This window comes from Oncorhynchus kisutch, linkage group LG12, assembly GCF_002021735.2.
Source record: "Oncorhynchus kisutch isolate 150728-3 linkage group LG12, Okis_V2, whole genome shotgun sequence".
NCBI classification, from domain to species: domain Eukaryota; kingdom Metazoa; phylum Chordata; class Actinopteri; order Salmoniformes; family Salmonidae; genus Oncorhynchus; species Oncorhynchus kisutch.
The window spans coordinates 28,365,570-28,389,520 of record NC_034185.2 but is presented as its reverse complement, the minus strand read 5'-3'; the positions used below and the strand labels follow the sequence as shown (position 1 = coordinate 28,389,520).

Genomic DNA, 23,951 nt, shown 5'->3' with positions numbered 1-23,951 from the left:
AATGATATTCCTCTAGGTATTTCTCTTGTCCAGATGGGATAAGGCAGTGCGATGGCGTCAACTGTGGACATTGTGTGTAAATTTGGATAAAACACAACATTGTACAGTTGGATTACATGCATCTAAGCTCTAACTAAACCATGTTGGAAAAAATCCAATAGTGGTGTGTTTTCATTCAAATAAATCAGATGCTTTCTATGAAAACCCCCAATTTGGCTAGCCTAACCAGCTGCCAGGGCACTATTATTACAAATGACGTAAAAGGGATAATAGGGCCATCTGGCGACCGTTTGGGCTACATTTTGGCACGTCTCACGTCATGTTTGTTCAAAATCGTTGTAAAGCCATTGTTATTTTGTTTCTTTGACAAAGTCAGTTCTGAAGATTGTTATGTTTAATGTGATTAATTTACGTTTGTTCCTCAGGTGATTGTTCTAGCACCAGAGGGCGCTGTGCATTCGTAAACTGGAAAAGGTGGGAAATGCCATGGCATGCGGTAAGGTAAACTGGACAGGTTGTATTTGTGTTCGAAGTATGAAAATGTATCCATGTTTGCTCGTAGCTACCATTGGATGATATATGTAAACGTTTTATGCGTGCATGTCCACTATTTGGAAATCGTATCTCACGTTCATTTATAATGTGGTTGTCAAAGGATAACCACGCGACTGAATGCTATCTGGGAGGCTTCGGACGTCTATACCGCCATTTAAGTTGAAATGTAGCTGACATGGGTATGGTAAATGTACGTTAGGGTAGGGACGGCCCAAGGATCCCGGATAGCACTGCTCGTAAACGAACTGGCTAATAAATGTGCCTACGCAGCCACAGACAACGTAATCTTTGACGAAGCTAGGTTACCGTTAACGTGCTGAGCCTGCATCAGCTCAGCTGTCAGTTGTGTGTGGACCTTGTCCCTTCTGCGTAGCTAAAAGTGTCCCCTCTCTCCACAGTTTCACGCAGCATCACGTTGCATAAGGTTACATAATTATCGTGAAATCTCGGTATTGCTGCACCAGAAACAAGCGAAGCAGCCAAAGCAAAGGATGTAGCTAGAAACACGGTGGGTAACGTTAACTTAACTAGCTAACCTTAGTTCGCTGTTAAAACTAGCTTTAGCATGTATGAGCTAGCAATCCTAACTAGCTACCTAGTAAATTAACCGAGCTAGTTCTAATTCGAAGTTAGCTAGCTACTACGTCAACAGTATATTAGTGAACGATAACTGTTAACGGAAAGGAAAATTTGAGCTAACGTTAATTGTTAGTTTTTTTTTCATGTTGCTGATTAGCTAACGTTATTTGACACTATATATATTTTGTTTGCCAATATCAAAGGCTCAATGTTGGCTGTTTAATTTCTGCTGCACTTGTTAGCAATATCAAAGGCTCTGTGTTGGCTGTTTAATTTCTGCTGCACTTGTTAGCTACAGTCATACAAAATGTAACGTTATGTTTTGTAAAAAGTACCTAGCTAGCTAGCTAACGGAGATGCCCTGTCTTGAAGAGAGTAGTCCGTATCACCTTGAGATCTAATACAGTTGCTGAGAGTTACTACCAATGTGTATAATAAAATATTGGTTACTACAGCCGTTTGCCAAGCTTTTCATTGTGAGCTGTTGCAGTGGTTCAGGGAACTATGCACCTATTCATACCCACCCACTAATCAAAAGGCAAATATTAAACTCACACACACTGGGATTTGAGACTGATAAGCTATGCAATATGCTTTGCAAATTAGCAGATAACATGGCAAACATGATAACGGCATGAGACAATGTCATTGCAACCACGATGGCAGTAACATGCAACTGGAAAAGACTGAAGGTTGGTAGCTAAATCAAATTGTGAGCAGAATGACTAGGGACATTTTCTTTAGAAAGCCAAGGGATGTGCTGCTACTGAGTCAGTCACATGATTCATGGAAAAATGTATAGATAATGTGATACCGATGGTGTCTTTCAGAACTTAAACTGTGGATTGATGAGAAACTGAAGGAGAGAGATGCTGCTTATAAATATGGCAAGGTTGACCGGGGACAATTGTTTGGTTAAACAGTACAAATATGACCTATGCAGATAAATCAAGATGAGGAGACTCAAGTATAGGTACAACATGGAGGAGAAATTTAGAGGTTTGGATACTAGGTGTATGTGGCAGTGGCTTCTAAACATCACGAATTACAAAAAGAAACCCAGTCAGGTTGTGGACACCAACGCTTGCCTCCCTACGCCACTAGCGAAACTTGTTTTTCTCTAGCTTTGTGTAAAACGACTCTGAGCTGCAGAGGAGCGCCCCTGAGGACCACGAGGCTACGTGCTTAAGGTCTCCACAGAGGGCGTATGTAAGTCATTCAATCGTGTAAACCCTCAAGGCTGCCGGCCCAGACGACATCCTAGCCTCAGAACATGTGCAGACCAACTAGCTGTTGTGTTTTCTGACATTTTCGATCTCTAACTCAGGCTGTTATTCACACTTGCTTCAAGATGTCCACCGTCATTCCTGTGCCCAAGAAAGGGAAAGTAACTGAACTGAATAACTATCGACCAGTAGCTCTCATGTAATGAAGTTATTCAACAGGCTAGTCAGAGTAGGTCACCTCCTCCCTCCCCGACACACTTGACCCTCCAATTTACCTACTGCCCAACAAGATCCACAGACTACGCAATCGCCATTGCACTGCACACTGCCCTCACCCACCTGGACAAGAGGAATGCATATGTGAGGATGCTGTTCGACTACCGCTCGACCTTCAATACCATAGTGCCCTCTAAGCTCACCCCAAAGCTCACAGCCCTGGGACTTACCTCCCTATGCTACTGGGTCATGTAATTTCTGACAGGGAGCCTACCTGGTGAAGGTAGGCAACATTACCTCCTCCACACTGATCCTCAGCATGGGGCCCCACAAGGGTGTGTCCTCAGTCCCCACCTGTACTCACTGTATACCCACTACTGAGTGAACTCACACAGCTCCATCATCAAGTTCACTGCAGACACGACAGTAGTAGGCCTGATTGCCTACAGGGAGAAAGTAGGCACTCTGACAGTATGGTGCCAGGTAAACAACCTCTCCATCAACATCAGCAAAACAATGGGGCACGCCCCATCCTCATCATTGTGGACACGGTCAAAAAGTACTCTGGTGTACACATCCAAAGAGCTGAAACAGTCAAACAACACAGACCCCGTAATGAAGAAGGCACGATAGCAACTCTTTAACCTCAGGAGGCTGAAGAAATTCGGTCTGTCCCCGAGGACCCTCAGTGTTCTATGGGAGCATCATCAAGCATACTGTCGGGCTGCATCGCAGCTTTGTAACTCCACCGCCGCTGACCGCATGGCACAACAGAGGGTGGTGCTCAGCCCAACGCACCATTGGGTGCACACTGCCTGCCCTCCAGGACACCTACAACACCAGGTGTCGCAGGGAGGCTAAGAATATCATCAGGTAGCTCAGCCACCCGAGCCACAGCCTGGTCTCCCCGGTTCCATCACTCAGCCGCAGGCAATATAGGAGCATTATGGCGAAAACTAAGACTGGCCTATAGCTTGTACCTCAAGACCGCTGAATAGCCACCAGTAGTAGTCGTCGTCGTCCCCCAACCGACATCTACCCTGCCCACACCCCAATGGACATTATCATATCTCAGTTGTAAATATGTATATATTTTTTTGCTTTATTCACACCTACGCTGTTGGCACTCGGAGCGCAAGTATTTCACTGTAGACTGCAACTACATCTGCACCATGTGCAGGTGACAAAAACATCCTCTGACCAGTATATTGTATCAGCTGAACAGCATGACTAATGCTCATTCGATATGCTTTCAGCACTCTGACTACGCTGTGGCATTAACCTTCAGTCAGCTCGATTGGCGTCTTTTGGCTTGCTGTTTGGTACACTTCTGCGTTGCTGCATACAGCAGACGATGCAGATATTTTAGCTAATTCCCTTCAATAATTATTTTTATCTCCCCCATGATAAGGAAGTGGGAAGATTGTGGAAAGGGAGAAGAGCGGGATCATTAGGACGTTGTGCCCACAGGCTCGGCGCGTGTGTGTGCGTTGGGGTGCATGCAGCTTTAGGATACCGCACTGATGGAGAAGAGAGACAGGAAGCCGGGCTACTTTGCCAGGTAAGTGAACGGTTCTTCTGTGTATAGCCTCTTTTAGGTCTATGCCAAAGTATTTATAGTGTTGCGTTTTTCGAGAGCCTGTGAAGTGGGTTTTAGTGTTACCAGCATATGGCAACAGTTTTGCTTCCCTGTGTGCATAGCGATTTGAGGGAGAACGGGATGTTTTGTAGCACCACTAACTGACGTCCCACTATGCCGTTTTTTGTTACGGTGCATTGAGTGACTGTCCACTTTTACTCTGACTGACATTGTGTTCACTGAGTAGTGCTCTGTAGCCATCTGGCCCTCATTGCACTGGGTACACCTGATACTGGCACTGATGCAATGGAGTCATGCGTCAATGCTCACGCACAGTAGAGTAGCCGACTGGATTTCTATCCCTGTAAGTAGCTGAAGCATGAGACATCCAGCAGTGATGATGTATGCTTGAGATCCTGGCTCTCTACTCCTGGGATAAGGAGGTTGCTGCTGTTTTTGGACGAGTTGTTTATGTTTTGCTGCGCTTGAGTGAGTACGCAGGCAGAGTAGCTATTCCTCTGCTACCAGGCTAGAGAGAAAGCAAGAGGGGGATAAAAAGGTAAAGCGCCAAAGGAAATCTCTACATTCCTCTCTTGTTAATGTCCCTGTGTGAAACAGTAGTCGGTGAAACAGTAGTGTGCTGTGTGGAATTTGTTGGTGGAATCCAGAAATGTTTACCATATGTGTGTGTGGTCTGCTGCTGTGTTTGTAATGGAAGAGATGCTATTTGAAGGCCAGAACTATATCTGTCTGTCTTGTATCCAAACCTATTGATCCAGTGCTCCTCCATTACTCTGTCGCTGTCAAGCGCTCTCTTTAGTCGTCTGCTTCTCCATTTTCACATGTCCTTTGCCTTTACAGCATCTGTTTTCCTTGAATTTTGATTTCCCTGCCCCACTCTTTCTCCAGCTTTTTCTATACTGGGCCCAGACAGCCAGGATCTTGTTTACAATCCGTTTCAATCTGACTAGAGCTACATGCTGCCATGTCGGCTTAGTTAGCTGCAGCTTCCCCTGTTAATGAACCCAGGCAGGCGGGGGTGGGAGACGCCATGACATCACCGCCTGACCTATCAATAATGAATCAGGAAAAAGGACAGAGGAGAAGAGAAAGTGGGCAAGCAAAAGACAGTTACGTTTTGGATTTCTGTTTTTGATTTTTTCACAACCTAACAGGAAACATTCATTAGTTGTGAAATCCAATGTTCATAAGCATGATTGGAAGTAAACAGATTGACCACCCCTCTCTCCATATCCTCAGGTTGAAGAGACGGAGACAGCTCAAACAGAGCCAATCAGAGAAGGCTATGGCTGAGCAGAACCCGTCGGATTCGTCCTTAAAGACGCCCGTCATCTCCTGCCCATCCCTCCCTGCTTTTTCTGATCCCCAGGAGAGGATAATACCAAACGCACCTGAAGGTTTAGGTAAAACACACCTCACACACACAGCCTTTCTATGGGCACATTAACAAAGGGTCAGAAGTGCACTACATGACCAAAATTGTGGACATCTTGTCAAACATCTCATTCCAGAATCATGGGCATTAATATGGAGTTGGTTTCCCTTTTGCTGCTATAACAGCCTCCACTCTTCTGGGAAAGCTTTCCACTAGATGTTGGAACAGTGCCGCGAGTGCAATAAACTCTCATTCACGTCTTGTCCCAGAATGCACCACGCAGTCCATGGGAAACGTTGCCCATGCTACGCCAATGGGCTGTGTGGTGCATTCTGGGCGATTCTGGGACAAGACGTGAATGGGAGTTTATTGGATGCTAGCTCAAAAACCCAACATTAACACAAATTTCATCAACAATAAGTACAACATTGCAAATATTTTCTGAGATGTGAGATAATTAACTTGCTATCTGTAATATCGTATAGCTTTGGAATCGTGACATTCTCTACTTTCAAGGAAAATAGACGCTTTTCTTGACATACGCAATCCCTTCTCAAAGTCCGTGTAACGATTAACTTGACCGTGCATGACTGTTCACACGATTGGACCACAGTCTGCTGGGTGGAGAATTATATCTTCCTTCATTCATTGGATTCAGACTCCACTCTGTGAGGCACATCGATCTGCAGGTTGAACATGATGAGATTGTGGACAGCTAACTACCTACTTTTCATGCTGGTATTGTCTTTGGTTGTTGTGTTTAACTACGTTTGCTAGCAAGCCAGCCCATAACGAGATCATTGCGTTGTGGATTTTGTAGTCGACTTGACCTGCAACAGATTTCAACAACGATTTTCCATGTTGCTACCAACCTTATTATAAAAGGAAAATTAAACATTTGTTCACAAAAAAATTCTCACATTTAAAGGAATGGTGGATTTTTCCTTTTAAGGACACCAGCTCTTTCCATGACAGACTGACCAGGTGAATCCAGGTAAAAGCTATGTTCCCTTATTGATGTCACTTGTTAAATCCACTTCAATCAGTGTCAATGAAGGGGAGGAGACAGGTTAAATAATTATTTTTAAGCCTTAAGACAATTGAGACATCGATTGTGTATGTGTGCCATTCAGAGGGTGAATTGGCAAGACAAAATATTTAAGTGCCTTTTGAACGGGATATAAACTCAGCAAAAAAAGAAACGTCCTCTCACTGTCAACTGTTTATTTTCAGCAAACTTAACATGTAAATATTTGTATGAACATAAGATTCAACAACTGAGACACAAAGTGAGCAAGTTCCATAGACATGTGACTAACAGAAATGGAATAATGTGTCCCTGAACATAGGGGGGGTCAAAATCAAAAGTAAGTCCGTATCTGGTGTGGCCACCAGCTGCATTAAGTACTGCAGTGCATCCCCTCCTCATGGACTGCACCAGATTTGCCATTCTTGCTGTGAGTTGTTACCCCACTCTTCCACCAAGGCACCTGCAAGTTCCCGGACATTTCTGGGGGGAATGGCCCTAGCCTTCACCCTCCGATCCAACAGGTCCCAGACGTGCTCAATGGGATTGAGATCCGGGCTCTTCGCTGGCCATGGCAGAACACTGACATTCCTGTCTTGCAGGAAATCACGCACAGAACAAGCAGTATGGCTGGTGGCATTGTCATGCTGGAGGGTCATGTCAGGATGAGCCTGCAGGAAGGGTACCACATGAGGGAGGAGGATGTCTTTCCTGTAAATGCACAGTGTTGAGATTGCCTGCAATGACAAACAGCTCAGTCAGATGATGCAATGACAGACCGCCCCAGACCATGACGGACCCTCCACCTCCAAATCGATCCCGCTCCAGAGTTCAGGCCCCGGTGTAACGCTCATTCCTTCGACGATAAACGCGAATCCGACCACCCCTGGTGAGACAAAACCGCGACTCGTCAGTGAAGAGCACTTTTTGCCAGTCCTGTCTGGTCCAGCGACAGTGGGTTTGTGTCCATAGGTGACATTGTTGCCGTGATGTCTGGTGAGGACCTGCCTTACAACAGGCCTACAAGCCCTCAGTCCAGCCTCTCTCAGCCTATTGCGGACAGTCTCAGCACTGATGGAGGGATTGTACGTTCCTGGTGTAACTCGGGCAGTGGTTGTTGCCATCCTGTACCTGTCCCGCAGGTGTAATGTTCGGATGTACCGATCCTGTGCAGGTGGTGTTGCACGTGGTCTACCACTGCGAGGACAATGTCTCCCTGTAGCGCTTTCTTAGGGGTCTCATAGTACGGACATTGCAATGTATTAACCTGGCCACATCTGCAGTCCTCATGCCCCCTTGCAGCATGCCTAAGGCACGTTCACACAGATGAGCAGGGACCCTGGGCATCTTTCTTTTGGTGTTTTTCAGAGAAAAGGCCTCTTTCGTGTCCTAAGTTTTCATAACTGTGACCTTAATTGCTTACCGTCTGTAAGCTCTTGGTGTCTTAACGACCGTTCCACAGGTGCATGTTCATTAATTGTTTGTTTCATTGGACAAGCATGGGAAATGGTGTTTAAACCCTTTAAAATGAAGATCTGTGAAGTTATTTGTATGAGCTTTGAAAGACAGGGCCCTGAAAAGGGGACGTTTCTTTTTTTTGCTGTTTAATAGTAGGTGCCAGGCGCACCAGTTTGTCAAGAACTGCAACGCTGCTGGGTTTTTCCACATTGAACCGTGTCCTGTGTATATCAAGAATAGTCCACCACCCAAAGGACATCCAGTCAACTTGACACAATTGTGGGATGCATTGGAGTCAACATGGGCCAGCATCCCTGTGGAATGCTTTTAACACCTTGTATAGTCCATGCCCCAACGAATTGAGGCTGTTCTGAGGGCAAAATGGGAAGGTGCAAGATCTTCAAGTTCCTCTGTGTCCACATCACTAAGGATCTATCGTGGTCCAAACACACTAACACTGTTGTGAAGAGGGCACGATGCCTCTTCCTCAGGAGACTTAAACGATTCAGCATGGGCCCTCAGATCCTCAAAGTTCTACATCTGCACCATTGAGAGCATGTTGACTAGCTGCATCAACGCTTGGTATGGGCAACCGCTTGGGATCCGACCACAATGCCCTACAGAAGGTAGTGCGGATGGTACATCACAAAAAATTGTCAGACCGTACTCACTCAAGCGCAGCAAAACATAAACAACTCGTCCAAAAACAGCAGCAACCTCTTTATCCCAGGAGTAGAGAGCCAGGATCTCAAGCATACATCATCACTGCTGGATGTCTCATGCTTCAGCTACGTACAGGGATAGAAATCCAGTCGGCTACTCTACTGTGCGTGAGCATTGACGCATGACTACATTGCATCAGTGCCAGTATCAGGTGTACCCAGTGCAGTGAGGGCCAGATGGCTACAGAGCACTACTCAGTGAACACAATGTCAGTCAGAGTAAAAGTGGGCAGTCACTCAATGCACCGTAACAAACAATGGCATAGTGGGACGTCAGTTAGTGGTGCTACAAAACATCCCGTTCTCCCTGAAATCGCTATGCACACAGGGAAGCAAAACTGTTGCCACATGCTGGTAACACTAAAACCCACTTCACAGGCTCTCGAAAAACACAACACTATAAATACTTTGGCATAGACCTAAAAGAGGCTATACACAGAAGAACCGTTCACTTACCTGGCAAAGTAGCCCGGCTTCCTGTCTCTCTTCTCCATTAGTGCGGTATCCTAAAGCTGCATGCACCCCAACGCACAAAGGGTTTAAACACCATTTCCCATGCTTGTCCAATGAACCACACCTGTTGTTTACGAAGTGACAAATAAAATTTGATTTGAAGTAAACAACATTTGCAAAAATGTATTTGCGGGAATACACTGTTCTCAAAGACACATGATGTGAGGCGTTTTGTGTGACAGATTAACGTTTCTGTATATTTTTTTTCTGGATCCACCATCCAAAGGACATCCAGTCATGGTTTGGGGGGCGTGGCCACTGGTGCTGTCGCTGATTAGACATTTTAGAGGCCCTCCTGTTGGCCGCAGTGACAAAATGTAGCTGTTTTTAAAGCTAATTTCCTGTAATTCTACACATTTTGCCATGGCTCATGCAATCTGAGTGATTCAAACATTATAGCACAAAAAATACTCAAATGCATAGTTTTTTACATTTTAGATGTACCTGACTGTCAAGCTTTTATGTTGATTTTTGGGTCTCAAAAATCATTTTATTTAAAGGTCCATTATATTTTCTACATACTTTATATCTGGTTTTAGTCTTATGTTTACCCCTACAATTATTTTCTATTCACTGTTTAATAATTTAACTTTTCTATACAGAAAACCCTGATCTTCGTTATAATCTGAGAGGAAAATCTAAATATGCAACAACTAGGACTGGTGGTTAATGACTAGGATTGTCCCTTTTTGGCTTCTGGACAACGAAGAAAGTTGATATGAAAACCAGTAGTGAAATTCTGAGAAGCTTTTTTGTTTCCTACTGCTAGCTAAGCTGCTGAGTGCTGCTCCTCTGTCTCTCCCTCTGCTCCACTGCTGCAGCCTGTGTCTGTGAGTTGCCTAGCAATGAGTCTCCTCTCTGGCTTGCTCATGGCTCACTCTGGCGAGACAGCCATTTAGTTGACACATTAAGCAAGCTACTTTCTTACTCCATACACTCACTATACATTGCTAGTCTGCAGCCTTTTTAATTCCGAGGATGTTGCATAATGACCATACAAACAAGTTATTAAATCCGAAAAGGTAGTCATCCTAGTTATGCACTGACTAAGGAGTCTATGTAGGACTACACTGCATTAACTTAGCAACTTAAAAAAATCTATATTATGACATTCTCGTTCTGTTAAAGCTACCAGTCACTAGTTGGTACAAAGACCGTAATGAGTAAGTGACCGCTCTTACCAGAGGTCAATTCTGTGTGGATGTACAGTGACCCACAGCTGGACTCCTCACAGCCTGCTGTACAATGCTGAGTCATTCCTCCAGTTTCTATAGAGGAGCTGGAGTAGAGGAAAGCGGAAGTAGTGGGAGGGTGTTCTAATGAACTGGTTCTGGCAATAAGAAGTGCTGACTATGACTGTAGCGTACAGAGTTCACTAGGATACTAGCTAGCCGTGTGTGTGTGTGTGTGTGTGTGCGAGCTAGGGTTATGCTTTTAATATAATTCTATTTAAAGCAGTGTGCGCTAGTTTGTTGGTGTATACATGCATTTTGTTTCTGAATGAACGGAGCGATTATTTTTATTAATCTCTATACTGTGTCACTGACCTATTTCTCTGTCTTTCAGATGACAGCAACAACATGAGCAGCCAGGCCAAGAAAGAGAAGAGGAGGCCCCCCGGGACAGTGGAGTATACTGTGAGTACAGGCTACCTCCGTAATGCCTCACTACCTCCACCCTCTGACACTGCAACTCCCTCATGGGGTTCTGACTCAGACTCTTAACTTAGGTAGGCAATGTGGACGATAAGCCTACATTTTTTTGTAATTCAATAATAAAGCAAAAAGGTTGCATCCTATTCAGGGAGTCAAGGTTTCTGCTTTCTAATTTAGTCTTTCGTGCTACATTTTGGCTTGGCTAGATTGATACTTTTGGTAATAAACATTTACCAAGGATGTAACTTTGTTGCAGGTGGGACCCCAAGAATCTCTAAACAGCATTGCTCTGAAGTTCAACATCACCCCCAACAAATTGGTGCAGCTCAACCGCCTCTTTTCCCGCAGTGTCTATCCAGGACAGGTGAGCTTTGGGCACTTAACACACCACTTCCTGCTGTCAATCTTTGCTTTCTGATTGGCAAACAAGCCTGTCTGTCACCCTTGCAGAAGCTATTTGTTCCTGACGTGGGCCAATCGGAAGCCGACTCTCAGTCTGTGGGTTCCTCTGACCCCACCTCCATCAAAGATCTAGCAGAGAAGGTGTCACAGGTAAGTCAGTTATCCTTGATAAGAACAACCCAGACTAAAATAATCAATTTGATCCTAGTTCTGTGCTCGTCCCTGCTGCCTGGCAATGTTACAGGATGGAGACTTCAGTGGCAGATCAGTAAGACCGCTACGACGTGAGCGGTCTTCCCTGTCCGAGGATGAGAACCCCGCCATTGTCAAGTTCATCAAGATGAGCTGCAAGTACTTCACTGACGGAATGGTGAGTGGCCACGCCGGAGGCCATTTTGAAATTAAAACAACCACCACAGCAACAGATTAAAACTTGTGTCTTTTATTGTCTCCCAGGGTGTGGTGGGAGGGGTGATGATCGTGACTCCCAACAACATCATGTTTGACCCTCACAAGTCGGACCCCCTTGTGATTGAGCACGGCTGTGAGGAGTACGGCCTGATCTGCCCAATGGAGGAGGTGGTGTCTGTGGCCCTCTACAATGACATCTCCCGCATGAAGCTGAAGGACGCGCTGCCGTCGTAAGGACCCACCCAGGCATCCTGAGACTCTTTCGCACTGTCAATTCATCTTTCACTCCCTATTTAAACCCTTTTTCCCCCTTTCCTGATCTTATCCTTGCTTTCCTTGCTTATTTGTCAAGTGTCGCATTCTGTCTTTCTACCTCTTTCTGCACTCTCCCGTGTTCGTTCGTTCGTTCTTCTCCTTCGGAGGTGAAAATGTTAACTGATTGGCCGAGCTCATGCTGTTGGGTTTCCCGTACCAAATTGTAGGGGCAGACATGACAATCCATTCATTTTTTTTTAGTTTATCTGTTTAATTTTGTACTGGTTCAATGTTTAATTAGTATTATTATTTAGCCTTTTTTAAATTATTTTATTTGTGTTCTGTTTTTGAGTTGCATTTTCATTTTGTTCATATATGATTTGTTAAAATTTTCCCATCCTCCGTTGTGATGTGCGTGTGGTGCCCCCTGACTCCTGGCCCGCACAGAGACCTACCCCAGGATCTGTGTCCTCTGTATAGGCCCGGAGAGTGGGAGGAGCTGCCCTCAGAGCGCGACCTCAACCCCTTCAGCCGCTACGAGGCACTGGATCCCAAACGACCCATTGTCCTGGACGACATCGACTCTGCCCTGTCAGACACGGGTATGACTGAGAGATGACGCACAATGACTTGTATTGGATCAGGATGAATCATAGAAAATCAATATACATCATAGTGAATTATTGTATGTGTAGTTTAAGAGAAATCTAAACCAAATGGCTTATGCAGAATAATTTATTTAACATTATTTAGATCCATGTGGTAATTTTTGTAATACCTCATGGTTTCTTATATCCCAGTCATAGAGAGGGCAGAGTGTGAGCCAGCAGACCAGTCTCCATCAGACGAGGGTTTCACAGAGCTGGAGCTTCCCTTGAACGGGAGCGCTGAGGAACCAATGAGTGGATCCAGGCCACCTGCCAGTGCTACCAGCCAGGACCAGCGGGGAGAGCTCCCAGGATCTAGTTCCCCTAAACGGGTGGAGTCCCAGTCCCTCTCTGACCCAGTCCTACTGACCTCGCAGAGTGGAGAGGAGGACGATGAAGGACTGGTCCAGAACCGCTCCATCGAGGAAATGACCCAATCACTGCCTGTCCTTTCAGAGACTGAGAATAACGGTGAACTGTTGAAGCCTGCTAGCCTAGCCACACACCAAGCCAAAGACGGGAACTCTTCAGGGCAACTGGTGAACGGCGTTAGCGACCAATCAGAATCGTCAATGGACCAAAATAGGAAGCTGAGCTTGAGTGAGACCGCTGCGGCTTCAGGGAAATGTAGTTCTCAGGAACCCAGCCCTGCAGAGGAGTGGCTGAGTGAGGAAGAGAAGCGAAAGAGGAGCAACAAGGCGGAGGTGAAGTCTTGGCTGCTGGAGAGGATGCAGGCGCCCATCCAAAGTGAGTGTTCACAAGCGGTTTGTGTGGTTTCTTGTATAGCATTATTTCAATATTACACTTCCCTCTCTCTCTCTGCAGACATGCTGCTCTCCACAGAGGAGAAGAGTAAGACCCCGCCCATGTTCCTTTGCTTCAAGGTGGGCAAGCCCATGAGAAAGTCCTTCATCATTGGCCGGACATCCAGCCCCGCCCACACGCGAGGAAAACAGCCAGAGTACTGGTTTGCTGTGCCCCAGGAGAGGTGAGAGGTCAACAATGACAACGGTCACAGTCGGAAGCTCTTTGAGAACTGGGGTGTATTCACAATGCTATAAATGTTGAATGTTCTGAAACATAAATTTGGTGTGTTTCAGGGTGGACCACCTCTATGCATTCTTTGTCCAGTGGTCTCCCGATGTGTACGGTAAGGAGGCCAGGGAGCAGGGCTTCGTGGTCGTGGAGAAGGACGAGCTCAACATGATCGATAACTTCTTCAGTGACCCCAAGTCTTCTCGCAGCTGGGAGGTGTGTTCACATGGCATGACCTTGGTCTGTGTGGTGTTGTATGTTCACATTGTGTTCAAGTGTTTTGTGACTTTGGACTATGCGTTTTTTTTGTTTGGTCCAAGCTGTGTTCAATGTTTTGACCATGCATTGAGTTTAGTATGTTTTGACTGTACTGTTGAGGTGTCTGACCATACATGGTTGTGTTCGTAGATCATCACCATCAACGAAGCGAAGCGCAGGCAGAGTTTTGGCAGCTATGATGGGGAGGAGCCTTTTGGGGATCTACTGCCCATGCTCAGTGACCCCAGTGCTCTGCTACAGGACACACACATAGAGAAGGTAAACACACAAATGCCATGACACACAAAACACTTTCAATCAAGAAAACATACCCAGTGTGACTTCACCTACACAACCTGCACACAAACTCCGAAATACACATATTCACACAATCACGTGTCTCTGTCTCCCCACAGCTTGCTTGTCGGCTGCCAGCGCGGGTGCAGGGGTATCCATGGCAACTGGCTTACAGTACGGTGGAACACGGGACCAGCCTAAAGACCCTGTACAGGAGCCTATTAGAGGTGGACAGCCCTGTGCTACTGGTCATCAAAGACATGGACAACCAGGTACTCACACACTGAACATGGTGCTCAATTTGTATTGGGCTCTTGAGTTTTATTCGCTCTCTTTATCTCTCCCCCCCCAGTTGTTTGGGGGATACTCCACCCATCCCTTCAGAGTAAGTGAGCACTGCTATGGCACGGGAGAGACCTTCCTCTTCAGTTTCTGCCCTGAAATCAAGGTCAGACAATCTCATTTATACTCTGTTGTATCTGCATACCTACACTACTGTTCAAAAGTTTGGGGTCACTTAGAAATGTCCTTGTTTTCCATGAAAACATACATGAAATTAGTTGCAAAATGAATTGGAAATATAGTCAAGACAGTGACAAGGTTATAAATAATTATTTTTAATTTAAGTAATTGTGTCCTTCAAACTTTGCTTTCTTCAAAGAATCCTCCATTTGCATCCATTACAGCCTTGCAGACCTTTGGCATTCTAGTTGTCAATTTGTTGACTTAATCTGAAGAGATTTCACCCCATGCTTCCTGAAGCATGTCCCACAAGTTGGATTGGCTTGATGGGCACTTCTTACGTACTATATGGTCAAGCTGCTCCCACAACAGCTCAATAGGGTTGAGATCCGGTGACTGTGCTGGCCACTCCATTATAGACAGGATACCAGCTGACTGCTTCTTCCATAAATAGTTATTGCATAGTTTGGCGCTGTGCTTTGTCATCTTCGTGTTGTAGGAGGAAATTGGCTCCAATTTAAGGGCCGTGTAGTGTATGGCATTGGCCTTGCAAAATGGAGCGATAGCCTTCCTCCTTCAAGATCCCTTTACCCTGTACAAGTCTCCCACTTTACCACCGCCAAAGCAGGCCCAGACCATCACATTGCCTACACCATGCTTGACAGATGGCGTCAAGCACTCCTCCAGCATCTTTTAATTTTTTCTGTCTCGCGAATGTGATCTGAACACCTCAAACTTAGATTTGTCTGTCCATAACACTTTTTTCCAATCTTCCTCTGTCCAGTGTCTATGTTATTTTGCCCATCTTAATCTTTTATTTTTATTGGTCAGTCTGAGATATGGCTTTTTCTTTGCAACTCTGCCTAGAAGGCCAGCATCACGGAGTCGCCTCTTCACTGTTGACGTTGAGACTGGTGTTTTGCGGGTACTATTTAATGAAGCTGCCTGTTGAGGACTTGTGAGGTGTCTGTTTCTCAAACTAGACACTCTAATGTACTTGTCCTCTTGCTTAGTTGTGTACCGGGGCCTCCCACTCTTTTTATTCTGGTTAGAGACCGTTTGCGCTGTTCTGTGAAGGGAGTAGTACACAGCGTTGTACGAGATCTTCAGTTTCTTGGCAATTTCTCGCATACAATAGCCATCATTTCTCAGAACAAGAATAGACTGACGAGTTTCAGAAGAAAGTGATTTGTTTCTGGACATTTTGAGCCTATAATCGAACCCACAAATGCTGATGCTCCAGATACTCAACTAGTCTGAAGAAGGCCAGTTTTATTGCTTCTTTAAACCGTTTTCAGCTGTGCTAACATAATTGCAAAAGGGTTTTCTAATGATCAATTAGCCTTTTTAAAATTATAAACTTGGATTATCTAACACAAGGTGCCTTTGAAATGCAAGAGATGGTTGCTGATAATGGGCCTCTGTACGCCTATGTAGATGTTCCATTAGAAATCAGTAGTTTCCAGCTACAATAGTCATTTACAACATTAACAATGTCTACACTGTACTTCTGATCAATTTGATGTTATTTTAATGGACAAAAAAATGTTCTTTCAAAAACGAGGACATTTTTAAGTGACCCCCAAACTTTTGAACGTTAGTGTATGTTTTAGAATTCATATGACCTCTGTCATTGCTTTGCTGCCTGACTTGATGTGGGTTGCTTTTCCTTTTCTCAGGTTTACCGCTGGACTGGGGAGAACTCCTACTTTGTGAAAGGCAACACAGATTCTCTTCAGATGGGAGGAGGAGGGTGAGTGTATTTGAATATACAGTCCCTTCAGAAAGTATTCATACCTTTTGACTTATTACACATTTTGTGTTACAGCCTGTATTCAAAATGGATCTAACAATTGTCTTCTCACCCATCTACACATAATACTCCATAGTGACAAAGTGAAATCATGTTTTTAGACATGTTAGCAAATGTATTGAAAGTGAAATATAAAATCTACATAAGTATTTACACCCCTGAGTCAATACGTTAAAATCACATTTGGCAGTGATTACAGCTGAGAGTCTTTTTGGGTAAGTCTCTAGGAGCTTTGCACACCTGGATTGTACAATATTTGCACATTCTTTCAAAAAAAATCTTCAAGATGTGTCAAGTTGGGTGTTGATCATTCCTACTCAGCAATTGAAGTCTTTCCATAGAGTTTAAGTCAAAACTAACTGGGCCACTCAGGAACATTGGTAAGCAACTCCGGTCTTTATTTGGCCTTGGTTTTAGTTTATTGTCCTGCGGAAAGGTGAATTTGTCTGTGTCTGTTGGAAAGCAGGTTGAACCACGTTTTCCTCTAGGTTTTTCCTGTGCGTAGCGCTATTCTGTTTCTTTTATACTAAAAAAACTCCCCGGTCCTTGCCGATGACACACATACCCATAACATGATGTAGCCTCCACCATTCCTGAAAATATGAATTGTGGTACTCTGATATGTTTGGGGCAAATCCAACACAAGACCTTGCATTCAGGACATAAAGTGAATTTCTTTGCCACATTTTTTTTTTCAGTTTTACTTTAGTGTCTTATTGCAAACAGGATGCACCTTTTGGAATCTTTTTTATTCTGTACATGCTTCCTTCTTTTCACTCTGTCATGTAGGTTAGCTTTTTGGAGTAAGTACAATGTTGTTGATCCATCCTCAGTTTTCTCTTATCACAGCCATTAAACCCTGTTACTGTTTTAAAGTCACCATTGTCCTCATGGAGAAATCGCTGAGTGGTTTCCTTCCTCTACAGAAACTGAGTTAGGAAGGACGTTTGTATCCTTGAAGTGACTTGGTGTATTGATACACTATCCAAATTGTAATTAATAACTTCACCATGCTCAAACGGATATTCAATGTCTGCTTTATTTATTTAGTTTTTCCTTATCTAACAATGGGTGCCCTTCTTTGCGAGGCGTTGAAAAACCTCCCTAGACTTTGTGGTTGAATCTGTGAAATTCATGTTCTACTGAGGGACCTTACAATTAACTGTATATGGCTACAGAGATGAGGTAGTCCTTCAAAAACCATGTTAAACACAGAGGAAGTCCATGCAACTTATGTGACTTGTTAAGCACATTTTTACTCCTGAACTTATTTAGGCTTGCCATAATAATGGGGTTGACTAAAGACATTTCAGCTTTTCATTTAATTCATTTGTCAAATTTCAATAACATAACTCCACTTTGAAAGTATGGGGTATTGTGTGTGTGTGTGTGTGTGTGTAGGGGCAGTGACACAATCTCAATTTAATCTTTTTTTAAATATTCTGGCTGTAACAACAACGACAACAACAACAGCTGGAAAAAGTCAAGGGGTGTGAATATGTTCTGAAGGTACTGTATGTGGTTGAGCAATGTGAGACTATCTTTGTGTGACCTGCTCTCTCTTTCTGTTGAAGTCAACTTATAGTTATGAGTTTGTCTGACTTTTTCCTGTCTCTTTCTCCTTCCCTCCATCTAGAGGTCAGATAGGGCTGTGGCTGGATGCTGACCTGTATCATGGCACCACCTCCAGCTGTGCCACTTTCCACAACCAGCCCCTCTCTACCCAGAAGGACTTCATCATCCACAGTGTGGAGGTCTGGGCCTTCGAGTAGCCTCCCTCCACCTCATCCAGTCCCCTCCAAAACCCTCCAGGGGGGAGACCAGGATCTGGCTTCAACACCCACCCCTTACTCTACCAGAATGGGAAGCTGATCATTTGACATGGTTTATAACAGCTGATTTGATGTGGTTTGTACTGAGGGTGGCAGAGGTGTGAGAAGCTGTGGCTGGTGTATTTTCCTATTACTCTATTGGCTGCCTTATACCTCCCATGCCACCCACAGCTATCCCAGCATGCAGCCTGCCTACAGAACTCAAAACTTCTACCCACTTGGAGAAGAGCGACATGTTCCTGGAGGATCAAAGAGGCAATTGTCCTAGCTAACGGAATCAGTCATGAGTTAATTTCAAACACAATATCAAAACAGGCAATGAGATGTGAGATTGTTGTATTAGGGATGTGGCTAGTGGGTGCAATGCACATCAAAAAGGAACAAGGTATCTGGTTACAGGTGAGTAAACACAACCATCAATTCTCTACAAACGCAGAAAATCAGAATATTCTTGTTGACAAGTCCATAACATGTTAGGGGGAAAAACATGTGAAAAGAGGAAAGGTGAAAGGTTAGATGTTTTAGGTAGGCATTTTGTGACTTATTTCTCTTCCAAAACACATCTGCCCCAAACCACTTTAAATATAGGAGTAATTGTTTACAAAGAAGAGGCTTACCATGACTGAAGGTTCTTGTTTTCATGTCTCCAGTCCTAAATAGACTTAATGAGAATGTTGCATTGCATTTCAGAGCATTCCATGTCTCTTTCCAAAACAACTGTCAACTACGAAGGGAACATAAAGGGGGTTTTGCAATGACCAAATGTCGTTTTATTTTACTTTTGTATCTGTTTTGTTTGTTTCTCGTCACATTTTATAATTTTTCTTATGATTTATTTGTACAAAGAATGTATGATTTTTGAAATAGTATCATTTTGTTACAGAATTGTATTTCTTTGGTGAATGTGTTGGTTTGTTTTCTGTTTTTAGGTAAGTCCTGTGATCGGCCACAAGGTTGATACATCCAAGCACTAAATAGATTGAAGAATCTCAAGGCAGTATTAGTCTGTCACATCTTTGACCAACTGTACCTTCTCTTTATTTTAAGGTGTGTTTCTGTAAGAGTGAGTTACTGCAGAGTGAGTTTAGTCTACTCAACTGTTCATTAGAACACATGAGCCAAGGGAAGTAAGACGGTTCAATAACTCCCAAGTTGTTTGGTCTGGTCTGTGGCATTAACATCAATCATTTGTTTGTGTATAAACCTGTCACGATTGTCATTTTCTGCCACTACATAAGGGAAGGACCGATGAGTACTGAAATTTCGGGAAAGAAAAGGATATACCATTTTAGTTTTTTTTCTTAACGTGTTCTGTTGAGATCTTATACCACTGTTTTCCAGACCAATGTTGATAAATGGAGTGTTTTGTTTCTGTCTCAAGTAAGTTACCATGAGCTGACTAGACCTACTGCATGATATACAGAAAATACTGTAATACAGACAATACTGCTTAAATATGACATTCCCCTTTCTGCATCCTACTATTCACAAATCCTTATAGGTGTGGCTTTGTTTCTTTATGTGTAATAGATGTTGAGTGTTGTTCTCACTGTGAATGTTCCCAAAGTGTTATTTCCTGTGAATCCAAAACTGTCATATTATAGGTGAGTATCACTGAGGATATTTATTGTATTGTTATGTTTAAAATGAAATAATAAACATAATACGATTCCAGCCTGAGACTTTTTCCCCCCCATATCCTCTTGCTTACTTTCCAAGGTTTGCTTATTTCCTTTTAGGTAGGCTACATAGGCACATTTACTATAGGTAAAGCTGACAATGTTTCAAAGTAGTTTAGGATTTATAAAATTGCTCAACATCTAGCAGGTGTAGGTGCTTGAGAATGCTATTCATTGACTACAGCTCAGCGTTCAACACCATAGTGCCCTCAAAGCTCATCACTTATCTAAGGACCCTGGGACTAAACACCTGCATCTGGATCCTGGAGAGCTGTCCCCAGGTGGTAAGGGTAGGCAACAACACATCTGCCACGCTGATCCTCAACACGGGGGCCCCTCAGGGGTGCGTGCTCAGTCCTCCTATATTCCCTGTTCACCCATGACTGCATGGCCAAGCACAGCATTAAGTTTGCAGATGAGACAGCCTATAGGGAGGAGGTCAGAGACCTGGCAGTGGTGCCAGGATAACCATCTCAACGTGATCAAGACAAAGGAGATGTGGGCTACAAGAAAAGGAGGGCCGAGCACGCCTCCATTCTCATCGAGGCTGTAGTGGAGCTGGTTGAGTGCTTCAAGTTTCTTTGTGTCCACATCACCAACAAACTGTCATGATCCAAACACACCACGAACGTCTTGAGGAGGGCACGACAACACCTACTCCCTCCAGTCCCCTCCAAGATTTGACAGGGTCCTCAGATCCTCAAAGTTCTGCTGCTGCACCATCGAGAGCATCCTGAATGGATGCATCACCGACTGATATGGCAACTGCTGCCACCAATCGCAAAGCACTATCGAGGGTAGTGCGTACGGAACAGTACATAACTGGGCCAAGCTTCCTGCCATTCAGGACCTCAATACCAGGCAGTGTCAGAGGAAGGCTCTAAAAATTGCCAAAGACGCCAGCCACCCTATTCATAGACTGTTCTCTCTGCTACTACACGGCAAGTGGTGCCAAGTCTAGGTCCAAAAGACTTAACAACTTCAAGCTATAAGACTCTTGAACTGCTAACCAAATGGCTACCTGGACTAATTTGCATTGACCCCACTGACCCCATTGACCCCACCCACCCACATTTTTACACTGTTGCTACTTTTATTGTGGCTATTTAATTATTTGGTATTTTTACATTTTCTTTGTTTACTTCAGTATATTTAGTAAATACTTTCTTAATACTTGTTTTTTTCGTAACTGCATTGTTGGTTAAGTAAGCATCCCCCTAAGATCTACAGCTGTTGTAATCGGTGCATGTGACAAATAACATTTGATTTGATGTCTGTTGAGCTGAGTTATTTCCTTACACCAGATGGGAAAACTGTTATGACAAAAGACACCTTTGTGCCCAGGGTTTGTCTGGGACTCGACTTGCCACAACTTTTCATTAACTACTACACTATAGTTCTTATAAACAGGGCAATACTGCATAAACTATCGTAAGATACAGGAGCTATACAAAGCAGACAAACATAGAGCTACTAAATCAGCACAGCAGGAAGGAGGACTCTCCAGGACGGCGTGGTGAGAACTCGATCCGTTGGAATGTGAAGATAAGATGATTTATTTCCAAGAACACTTCGTAAACCACGCTCGAGTGGACAGAGATAGGCATATTTCACTTGGACACGTTTCAATATGGAGAAAAGCCAAATTTTAAAATGGGTCCGCCGTGGTTCTGTGTAACGTAGTTATATTTGAGACCAGTGTATTCCCAGTTCATTTCGTCTGACTTAAGTAAAATATATTTGAGAAGGAATCAACGAGTCCCAGACTGTTCTCAATAGAACATACCAGAGGGTAATCTGGTCTCAGAGCATTTCATATTATTCTGTATGTAAAGCCGAGACTCCATGTAGTATGATATGTACAGTGGCAAAAAAAAGTATGTGAACCCTTTGGAAAGGCCTGGATTTCTGCATAAATTGGTCATCAAATTTCATCTGATCTTCATCTAGGTCACAAAAATAGACAAACAGTCTGTTTAAACTAATAACACACAAACAATTATACATTTTCATGTCTTTATTGAACACACTGTGTAAACATTCACAGTGCGGGGTTGGAAAAGTATGTGAACCCTTGGATTTAATAACTGGTTGACCCTCCTTTGGCAGCAATAACCTCAACTAAATGTTTTCTGTAGTTGCAGATCAGACCTGCACAACGGTCAGGAGGAATTTTGGACCATTCCTCTTTACAAAACTGTTTCAGTTCAGCAATATTATTGGGATGTCTGGTGTGAACTGCTCTCTTGAGGTCATGCCACAGCATCTCAATCGGTTTGAGATCAGGACTCTGTCTGGCCCACTCCAGAAGGGGTATTTTCTTCTGTTGAAGCCATTCTGTTGTTGATTTACTTCTGTTGTCCTGTTGCATCACCCAACTTCTGTTTAGTTTCAATTGGCGGACAGATAGCCTAACATTCTCCTGCAAAATGTCTTGATAAACTTGTAAACTTTCTCCATTTATAGACAATTTGTCTTACCATGGACTGATGAACGTTAAGGCTTTTAGAGATACTTGTGTAACCCTGTGTAGCTTTTGGAGAAGTCCTTAGCCTAGGGCCTCACATACTTTTCCCAACCTACACTGTGAATGTTTAAATAATGTCTTCAATATAGACAAGAAAAATACAATAATTTGTGTGTTATTAGTTTAAGCACACTATGTTTGTCTATTGTTGTGACTTAGATGAATATCAAATCAAATTTGATGACTAATTTATGCAGAAATCCAGGTAATTCCAAAGGGTTCACAAACTTTTTCTGACCACTGTATATTTGATATGGTTACATAAGACAGATGGTTACTCAAGGCAAAGATGAAATAAGGGTGGTTGTATGGGTGGGAGTATAACACCAATGTCTAGCAACTCAAAAGGTTGTAAGTTTGAATTTCATCATGGACAACTTTAGCATTTTAGCAACTTTTCAACTACTTACTACTTTTTAGCTACCAGAAACTACTTAGCATGTTAGCTAACCCTAACCTTAACCCTTTTAGCTAACCCGTCACCTAACTCTGAACTTAACCCTTTAACCTTACTCCTAAACTTCAACTCCTAGTCTAGCTAACGTTGGCCACCGAGCTAGAATTTGTAACATATCATTCATTTTGAAAATCTGTAACACACTGTACGTTTTGCTTATTCATAAAACATATAACATAAATTGTAATTTGTAACATATACGAAATGGGTGATGGACATGCACAAATTAATACATACCATATGAAATGTAACATATCATACTAAATAGTACCTCAGCTTTACGTACAGAATAATACAAAGTGCTCTTAGACCAGGTTGCAATGGGGGACATTGTTTTCTAACTAAGTTATTGGTATCTTTGGTTACCCCCAGTGTTTTGGAATACATTGAGCGCGTTGGCAAAACCCCCCTGGTCTCAGAGCCTTGTGTATTATTCTGTACATAAATCTGAGACTCTCCATATAATATAATAGTATGAGAGGTTTCGTAATATTAATTTGTGGATGTGCATCCCCCATTTCGTATGATATGTCACGAATTACAATTTGTATTATACGTTACGAATTTTCAAAATGTACAATATGTTACGACTTGCAAAACGTATGATATATTATGAATTCTGGCTAGGTAGCTAACTTTAGCTAACCGGCTAACATTAGCTAGGCTAGGGGTTAGGTTAGGTTTAGGAGTTTGTTTAAAGGGTTAAGGTTAAGGGATGGGTTAGCTAAAATGGTTATAGTTAGGGTTCGGGGGCTGGTTCACTAACATGCTAGGTAGTTGTAAGTAGTTCGAAATTTGCAAATGATCTAAAATTATAAAGTTGTCTGTGATGAGATTCAAACTCGCAACATTTGGGTTGCTAGATGTTCGCGTTATATGCCCGACCGATCACCCTACTTTCTATCTGTCTTATGAAACCATACCAAACGTAACATATCATACTATTTTAA

The 23,951-nt window shown here is 43.4% G+C and overlaps 1 protein-coding gene across 6 annotated transcripts; it reads left to right on the top strand.

The window, feature by feature from the left end:
• Nucleotides 1–427: 427 nt before the first annotated feature.
• Nucleotides 428–20,016, top strand: LOC109900834 (nuclear receptor coactivator 7). Of its 6 annotated transcripts, XM_020496679.2 has the most exons (18): nucleotides 428–496; nucleotides 954–1,063; nucleotides 3,988–4,137; nucleotides 5,416–5,579; nucleotides 10,838–10,908; nucleotides 11,183–11,290; nucleotides 11,377–11,478; nucleotides 11,573–11,698; nucleotides 11,785–11,969; nucleotides 12,442–12,596; nucleotides 12,795–13,388; nucleotides 13,467–13,629; nucleotides 13,742–13,892; nucleotides 14,085–14,213; nucleotides 14,351–14,503; nucleotides 14,584–14,679; nucleotides 16,373–16,446; nucleotides 18,143–20,016. In XM_020496679.2, the coding sequence occupies exons 3-18, from the start codon at nucleotides 4,100–4,102 to the stop codon at nucleotides 18,276–18,278; spliced, it is 2,445 nt and encodes an 814-aa protein (XP_020352268.1). In that variant the 5' UTR covers nucleotides 428–496; nucleotides 954–1,063; nucleotides 3,988–4,099; the 3' UTR covers nucleotides 18,279–20,016. The 6 variants fall into 6 exon arrangements, with proteins under 6 accessions (XP_020352268.1, XP_020352270.1, XP_031693197.1 ...); XM_020496681.2 differs by lacking the exon at nucleotides 954–1,063 and having other exon boundaries at nucleotides 430–496; XM_031837337.1 differs by lacking the exon at nucleotides 954–1,063 and having other exon boundaries at nucleotides 440–496; nucleotides 3,992–4,137.
• Nucleotides 20,017–23,951: the final 3,935 nt, after the last annotated feature.